Raw genomic sequence first — 8,881 nt, 5'->3', positions numbered from 1 at the left:
TGATCAGAAAAATGTTGCTTGAGAATATGCGTGGTTTTTTTTTTTCAACTTAAATCTTCCAGTGGGATTGCTTTTGCATCCTATGTTGATGTTATGAATGCACTGTTTTTTCATGGGTGCTGTTTTACATATTTACATATATCAAGTTAATTAAGTGCTCTCAAAAGCTCCATTGATGTTTCTTTCTTTAGGGGAGGCTTCATCCTTGATGCAGCCACACCTGGAGAATTCATTGGTGGGTTAAAGACTACCATGTAATGCCAGGAACCAAGCCAAACAAAAAAAATTAGAAACTCAGAGAGAATGAGAGGGGAAATTGACTCTTTCCAACTAACAGGAACAAGACATTTTCATTAAAGACTACCAATGGATTGATAGTGTTCTTATGGTCAATAAGGACAAGAATTCCAGGGCTGCTCACCTTGAGTACACCTGATGAAGCAGTGAGGGGTGTGTTTCTTTTAGTCTGCACTATATATGGAGAGTCTGACTCTAATTAGAAGATAATTGTATTAATTTGATAAAGTTTTCTGTAACTTTCTCTCACCTTAAACAATCTCACAATAACAAGCATTGGAAACTTGATTAGAAATTAGAACCCTACAGTATATAGTTTAAGTTGAGTAGCTGGGAAGACAATTAGTAAGCTATCAATACTAAAGTTGAATAGTGGGGAGGCAAATTACTAAAGTTCCAAGGACAGATAAATAGGATGAATTTCTCATAAGGGATCCCCTTTCACCGTAGCTTGGAGTAGAATTCGTTTTCACACAATATCAATTATCAATGTAAACACGTTACTGATGCATTATCGACAATATCGATGCACGTCATATCAAATTTAGATGTGTAATTGAACGCAAATAAACATCACTCTCTCCAGTGTGAAATGGAGAAAATTCTCTTCAATCAAAAGTGGGCTTACTTCAAATTTAGTTCAAGAATGATGGTGTCTTGCCTGACAATTGACTATTAGTAGCGTTCCTCTAGTAGAAAAATCTGAATCATTTGTGGTCATCCACTCACTTGGTTAGTCTTCCAGAATCAAATACCAAATCGACTCAAAGGAAGCTTCAATTTTCTGAATTGTATACTTGTTTTAATTCTTCCTATCTTTTTCTCTCTTTCAATTTTTTTGTCCCCCTCAAGTTAATACTTCAGTGAGTTGCCAAATGGGGGGAAAAAGAGTAGAAGAGATGAACCCCACATTTGCATCATCCTCTTTTCCCAAGATGCCATAGCATCTACTAGAGAGTTTAGGTTGTACATTTGATAGAAACCCAAGGGTGGGCATGGTGGAAGAGAGATGTGGCAATTTACATGGAGAAAAAGAGGGAGTTTTGGGACCCGTGCTAGTCTTAATTATTCTAATAAAAGTATTGTTAACATGATAATAATCAATTAGTTGTGAGATTTAATCTCATCCATTTATAATGTGTTAATCTAATGGTCAAGAACTTGTGTAAAAAATATAGTGTCATGGATCCACCCTATATATATATAGTTCTATATCAATTCAAAGTGAAATAACTATAGGCTGTATACCTATCGCCTCAAGTAAAGACTTTAAGCTGTAAATTTCACGTTTACAATTTATTGAGTTTTACATAAACAGCAAAATTCTTTTTTTTTCTATATACATAATAAGAAGAAAATGCCTTCAGTTAGAAGAACATTGATCTTACTAAGAGAAAAAAGACTATTGATTTTATAATCAATAAAATTCTTTTTTTTTTAATTGCCAACATTTCATAAAATTCAAATCATCTCGCAGCAATGTATTTATTAATTTTATTTTCTAAATAAGGACCAAGGTATTAACTTTATATTTTTATTACGTTTGAATACTAGTGTTATTAGAAATTTAACTTATCAAACATATTATATAAGAAAAAGAAAAAGAATTGAGCTTAACCTTTAAAACATCTTTTCAAACCAAAAAAATAAAATAAAACAATTTAGTTTGGTAATTACTTAAAGGAGAGAAAAGAGCTAATTTTAAAGTAATGTACTTGTCATGTTTATTATTAGAATACATTTCTATTGGATTCCATACGAAAGTCGTCGACATGTCGTTTCTGTACACTCGACAACGTTGTAAGTTGTAACTAATTGAAGATTGAGTCGATTGGCCAATGTTCTAAAAATCGTTATGCGGCAGGCGCGGGCCTAGAGCCTAGAGGAGTAATCAACTAGGCGTTTTATTTATTTATAATTATTTTATATTATAAATTATAAATTAATTTATACATAAATAATGCAAAAAAAAAATGTCATATAAATGATAAAGTACCGTAACCTACATTATTATTTAACTTATACTTGTTACTTCCTTTATTCAATAAATTATTATCGTAGTTTCTTAAAAAGAAAAAAAAAAGATACATGAAGGTTAATAAAATTAAGGGTGATTTTATTGGCACCTCATTATTTGCTCTTTGCACCCCATACTAATTTTAAACATGAATAACCCATGAATAACCTATTTTATCCTTTTAAATAATTACCGTTAAGAACAAAAAATATTTAAAATAAAATTTAAATTTGCTCACTACACCCCACATAAGTTCCTGCAACACTAATTAGACTTTTTTTCTCAAACCATCATGTTCCTACAACCCTAACGAGGTTTATACACTTATATTGGTGAAAAAATATCTTATATTTATTCATGGAGGGTGAGACTAAAGTTAGAGAGGCTTCGAATGAGGTATGAGTTTATTTTTTGGCCTTTTTCAAGTTAGGATTTCATGATGGTAGCTGATTGCGTTCAGCACACCAGCACCAAATGCGATAGGTAAATTCGGTGGGATGCCACCGAAACATTGCACCTATTTCGGTTGTGTTTGACCGGCCGATAACTTAAAATGTGGTGGAGATCCACCGTAACATAGAACAGTGTTCGCTAGTGTATTACCAAATTTTTACCTACAATTTAGTGGCAACAAATAGAAATATATTTATTTTTTCATTAACTTATTGTCGACCACATATTTAATGCAAGCTATTTTGACCTTACTTCTATTGAAGGAATAAAAACAAGGTGACGCCCCTAAAATAGATGACAAATCATCCAATGTGATGGTCATCTCACCAAAAGGCATTTGAAATGTGTTCATTTCAGGATGCCACCTCTCAACGAAGGTAGATACAACAATCTTATCTGCATTCCGATAAGAACACCTAATAAGTTACTCTAATCCAGACTTCTGAATGTATCCTTTGAATATACCATTATTTAGATTAGTCCACCAATTCCACTCATGAATGGTAGATGTCTTCGACATGCACATAAGAGGCTCACATTCCTAGTCAAATACAAAAAAAAAAATATTTAGGTTAATTACCATGAACAAGACTTATATTATGCCTTCTATCATTACAGTAAAACGACTTACCTTTAATCCAGACTTCTGAATATACCATTTAAATATACCATTACTAAAATTCAATAAAATGATGTTTAGCTAAAAACACAACGATTAGAGTTACAATTTGAGCTTAAATTAATGAGCTAAAATGATTTTTACACAAATATTTTATAAGCGCCTACTTTTAAAGAATTTTTATTTTTATTTTTATCAAAGACGAAATTATCATTTACTTTATATTTAATAAAATTGAAACCAATTGATCAAACAAAATGAAAAATTAAACTAGTGTGCATAAATGATCAAGGGGTAATTAAAGATAAAGTTACTAATTTAGGAGAAGATCAAAATCAGGTTAGGAGATTTTTTAGCGGGTCCCACATGAAAGGGAAAGGCGAGTATAGCATAATGGAAATGCGAGTGCGGGAGTCGCAACTGAAGCCCTAACCTCCAAATCCATAGTCCAAAGCTCTTCTTACTCGCGGCCCCCAATTGCGCTCTCTTACTCTCTGGAACCTGGTGATTCAGTTCATGTAACTTCAAATCTCTTTCCGTTATTATTAAACCCAATTTTTCAACTTTAATTCTTTGTTTTTTTTCTTTTTGTGATTGTTATTTTCATTACTTATTAGCTACGTGCTTCAGTGATTGTAGCTTTATTTTCCTAATTTGCTTCAAAGTATTTTCATTTTTATTTTATTTTCCCTTGTTTAGCTGCTGTGAACCCTTTGGTACTCTTTCTGGGGTTTTTGTTGTTGTTTGTTTTTATGGTTAATGGGAAATTTCTATTGTTATTAATGCTCAGTAGTATTTTGCTCTCTTGCTTACTTACATGTAGGATCTAGTGTGAAAGTTTTCATTTTGAACAGTCATTTGTTTGTTGTTCAAATGGGTGTTTGATGTTATGGTTCTCTGTTTTGCTTTTGGATATTCCATTTCCATGCTTTCTTTTGCAGATTAATTTTTTTTTTTGGGGGTGTGAAATCTTCTGTCTTGAGTTTATATGAATTTGTGAAGTGGAGAAGTAGTAATTAATCAATTCTTCTCTGTACTAGTTTTTTTGGGTAATCTTGGTATTTAATGTTGTTTTATGTAATTAGAAGATTTTAGTGTGATTAATGTGTATTATATAGCTATGAAGTAATTTTTGGCATTTCATTCTCCTGGGGTTTTTGTGATCTTGTAACTTTAGCACTGCAGTGAAATGCCGTTTCAGTTTCTGCGTGTACTAAATTTACCCAGTTTTTGCTGTCCATGTCAGAACAGATTGATATAAACGAAATTAGATTCTTTCCATGGGAATAGATCTTGAGCAGCCTTCAGGAGAATACCATAAGGAAGATAATAGACCTAGTGTGAATAATATAGTTGATGGCAGAGGTGAAGAGAATCGTAGAGCTATTGTCAATGTAACTAATGGTCCTGTAAATGATAAAGAGAATGCAGGACAGAATGTCAATGGACGAGTGTCAGATACTAGAAACAAGACAGTTACTAGAGATGAAATTAATTTGAATTCTTCAAGAGATTCTGAACCTCATGATGGAATGGAGTTTGAATCAAAGGAAGAAGCATTTTCGTTCTATAGAGAATATGCCAAGTCTGTGGGGTTTGCTGCTGTAATAAAGGCCAGTCGTCGATCGAGAGTATCTGGAAAGTTTATAGATGCAAAATTTGCATGCACTAGATATGGGAGCAAACGAGAATCTAGCACAGTTGAAGTACCAGAGTCTGTTTCAAACTCCAGAGAATCTAGTATCTGCAGCTCTGTTAAGAGAAAACGTGGTCGTGCTAGCCGATCTTGGGAAAAAACAGATTGTAAAGCCTGCATGCATGTTAAGAGGCAAGATGGTAGATGGATTGTTCGTAGTTTCATTAAAGAGCATAATCATGAAATTTTTCCTGATCAAGCCTATTATTTTCGGGGGCACAGGAATTTAGATTTAGGTAGTGGTGATGCTGATGGCTTACATGCTATCCGGAGAAGAACAAAGAAGATGTATGTTAATATGGCCAGACAGTCTGGTGGCTACAAGAAGTCAGATAATCAAAAAGGTGGTGGGACCAATCAATCACTGAGTGGAAAGCATTTATCTCTAGAGGAAGGAGATGCTCAAGTTATGCTTGACCATTTTCTGTATATGCAAGATGAAAATCCTAACTTCTTTTATGCAATCGATCTGAATGAAGAGCAGCGTTTGAGAAATGTTTTCTGGGTTGATGCCAAAGGTAAACTTGATTATGGAAATTTTTGCGATGTAGTATTTCTTGATACCACATATATCAAGAACGAATATAAATTGCCATTTGTTCCCTTTATTGGTGTGAACCACCATTTTCAGTTCATTTTGCTTGGATGTGCTTTACTTGCTGATGAGAGTAAATCAACCTATGTCTGGCTGATGCGGGCATGGCTAAAAGCAATGGGTGGACTTGCTCCAAAAGTAATACTTAGTGACCAGGACAAAGTCTTGAAAGAAGCTATTGCAGAGGTCCTTCCTGATTCTCGTCATTGTTTATGTTTGTGGCACATATTGGGCAAGATTCCTGAGAAGCTTGGTTATGTGATTAGGCAGCATGATAAATTTATGGTTAAATTTAACAAATGCATTTTCAAGTCTTGGACCAATGAACAGTTTGAAAAAAGATGGTGGAAAATGGTTGAGAGATTCAATTTAAGAGATGATGTATGGTTCCAATCTTTGTATGAAGATCGTGAACAATGGATGCCAGCATATATGAGAGACATTTTCCTGGCAGGGATGTCTACAACCCAGAGGTCAGAAAGTATAAATTCTTTCTTCGACAAATACATGCAGAGGAAAACTACATTGAAAGACTTTTTAGAACAATACAAAACAATCCTTCGAGAGAAGTATGAAGAGGAAGTAAAAGCTGATTTTGAAACATGGCATAAACAACCAGCATTGAGGTCTCCATCACCTTTTGGTAAACAAATGGCAACTATGTATACTCATGCAATATTTAAGAAATTCCAAGTTGAAGTTTTGGGAGTAGTTGCTTGTCACCCAAAGAAAGAAACTGAAGACGGAGCAATCAAAACTTTCAGAGTTCAAGATTTTGAAGAGGATCAAGATTTCATTGTGGTGTGGAATGAAATGACATCAGATATATCCTGCTTATGCCATTCGTTCGAGTTCAATGGCTTTCTTTGTAGACATGTGATGATTGTACTGCAAATGTCTGGTGTACACAGTATTCCATCTCAGTATATATTTAAGCGTTGGACAAAAGATGCAAAGAATAGGCAAACACTGAGAGAAGGGTCTGCTGCTGTTGACTGTAGAGTAAAACGTTACAATGATCTATGCGATCGAGCCTTTAAATTGAGTGATGAAGGTTCTTTATCCCAAGAAAGTTACAATATTGCATTTAATGCGTTGGAAGAAGCTCTGAGAAGTTGTGAGAGTATAAATAACTCAATCCAGAGTGTAATAGAACCAATCTCAGCAGAGACTCATGGCTCTGAAGGAGTAAACCAAGGTAACAGCAAAAACAAGACAAACAAAAAAAATGGTGCATCCAAGAAAGGACAGGTTAGTTGAGTTTGTGGTGATTATTATGCTTATATTCCTGGTTCTTTTTAGAAATTTTTTAATGGGCATTTAGTTCGGTATGTTTTTTGATATCTTTTAGGTACAGTCAGAGCCAGAGGTCATGACCATTGGGGTGCAGGAAAGCTGGCAACAAGTGGTTAGTCATATTATGTTATTGTTGAAACCTACACTACACATTCTAAAGCACATACTACAATTGGAAAATATGAAAAGAATTTCTTGATGTGGGTTCCGCATTTGTTGTTGGGCACTTAATTTATGACCACCCCGTTAATTGTTCTTATAAATCGCAATAGAGCATACAAGGGATGGTATGATATAGTTTTGTGGCAACCATAATGTTTTGAAAAGGAAAACATTGTTGCTTACTCGTAATGTTGTTTATTCACAATTCACAATTTCCTGAAATTTTGGAGTTACTTGTGTGTTTGTTGTAGGAACAACTTGTCTCAAGAGCTCCAACCCTTGATGGTTATTTTGGCAGTCAACAAATTGTTCAAGGAACTGTAAGATATTTTTCTCATTACAAAAATACAATTTTGGAATTCTGTTGAAGGACTTGGACGACATTTATCGTATGCTTATTAAAGTTGATTTGACCTGTCCCTTAAATCTTCTTGTAGGGGCAGCCAAGCACCATAGCCTCTAGCCGTGATCATTATTATAGCAATCAGCATATGCAAGGGCTGGTAGTGCATATGTCATATTTGGCTAATTTTTTGGGATATTTTCATTTAGTGTTGATTATAACTTTCTAATTATTTATCAAATGTGTAGTACAACTTCTTAACTGGAGCCTTTGTTTTTGCCACAGGGGCAACTAAACTCAATAGCTCCCATCCATGATGCTCATTACATAACTCAGCAAAGATTGCATGGGGTGGTACAAAATTCTGTTGTTTTTCAATCTGACTTTGTGGAATTATTATTTGTTTTTATCAATAAAGAAAGGAGAGTCCATTCTCTTGGGGTACTTTTGTCTTATAGACATGCTCCAAGGGTTCCTTTGAGTTTGAGGGTTGATATAATCTGTTCCTGTTAGTGCTATTGCTGTTTATATGTCTTGGTATAGTAAATCATATCATGTTGCTTGCTTGTAGGGGCAGTTGCATTTCAGACCCCAATCTATTCCGAGTTGTTTTGACATTCCGGATGGTTTGCAAGATACCGTAAGAAAATTCTTACCTAGATTTTCTGGCTTTTTGCTTGGCATGATTATGTACGTATTGAGTTTGCACTCTTGTTCTAGGACCAGTCTACTGTGGGACCCACACAGCTGCACGGCTTGGTATCAAGACATTTGCATTCGAAAGACCTCTCTCGTCAATAGCAATGCATTTCCAAAAGTGAGTTATAAGGGATTTTTGCTGCCTATTTTCTGTAGGGAAATTCCCCAACGTCTTGGAAACCAACCTCGCCACACTATTTCTTTGTTTTGGGGTGCCAAGAACATGCTTCTTCTCGTGCCCTTGTTTTTATCTTCATATTTCTTATTTTCCAGAACTGTAAAATTTTAACGTAACAATTTGTTATTTCACAGGTGGAGAGTCTGGAGATGAAATATATATATACACACATCAACAGGAGAATTCAAATAGACGGAATCCGTGTCCTTTTTAGTTTGGCGAATAGGGAGATATACACAGATCTTGATCATAAAGACGGAATATATTTGGTACTTGTCCCAGGATCCCGAGCTACTTCCGAAATCCAAGAATTAATATCATCCGGTTCTCTTTTTAGCCTACACCTAATTTGTAAAGGGGCTTGGCTCGTTTGTGTCAAATACACACAATTTTAGTTGATTCAAATTCCAAAGTTCTACTAATTAGCCAAGTAAATAGTTATCTCATTCTTATCACTTGGAGCTTTCCACCCCTTAGCATTAGAAGTGCAAGAAGGCTACCCCTCTCAACTTATTTTTACAAGGAC

The 8,881-nt window shown here is 34.7% G+C and overlaps 1 protein-coding gene across 10 annotated transcripts; it reads left to right on the top strand.

The window, feature by feature from the left end:
• Positions 1 to 3,754: 3,754 nt before the first annotated feature.
• On the top strand, positions 3,755 to 8,810 carry LOC110767340 (protein FAR-RED IMPAIRED RESPONSE 1-like). Of its 10 annotated transcripts, none has more exons than XM_088252224.1 (9): positions 3,755 to 3,904; positions 4,638 to 6,928; positions 7,029 to 7,085; positions 7,387 to 7,455; positions 7,573 to 7,638; positions 7,764 to 7,829; positions 8,056 to 8,118; positions 8,205 to 8,295; positions 8,490 to 8,810. In XM_088252224.1, the coding sequence occupies exons 2-8, from the start codon at positions 4,667 to 4,669 to the stop codon at positions 8,277 to 8,279; spliced, it is 2,658 nt and encodes an 885-aa protein (XP_088108350.1). In that variant the 5' UTR covers positions 3,755 to 3,904; positions 4,638 to 4,666; the 3' UTR covers positions 8,280 to 8,295; positions 8,490 to 8,810. The 10 variants fall into 10 exon arrangements, with proteins under 10 accessions (XP_088108350.1, XP_088108348.1, XP_021826547.1 ...); XM_088252222.1 differs by having other exon boundaries at positions 8,199 to 8,295; XM_021970855.2 differs by having other exon boundaries at positions 8,050 to 8,118.
• The last annotated feature ends 71 nt before the right edge of the window (positions 8,811 to 8,881 follow it).

This window comes from Prunus avium, chromosome 4 (assembly GCF_965620075.1).
Source record: "Prunus avium chromosome 4, drPruAviu1.hap1.1, whole genome shotgun sequence".
Lineage (NCBI taxonomy): Eukaryota > Viridiplantae > Streptophyta > Magnoliopsida > Rosales > Rosaceae > Prunus > Prunus avium.
Note: the sequence above shows the minus strand (reverse complement) of the source record. Positions and strands in the feature narration are given on the sequence as shown.

Coding starts and splice junctions, on each gene's coding strand:
- LOC110767340 (XM_021970850.2), top strand. CDS start 4,667: ATGGGAATAGATCTTGAGCAGCCTTCAGGAGAATACCATAAGGAAGAT. Junction 7,086..7,386: donor AGGAAAGCTGGCAACAAGTG/GTTAGTCATATT, acceptor TGTTTGTTGTAG/GAACAACTTGTCTCAAGAGC. Junction 8,119..8,198: donor CGGATGGTTTGCAAGATACC/GTAAGAAAATTC, acceptor CTCTTGTTCTAG/GACCAGTCTACTGTGGGACC.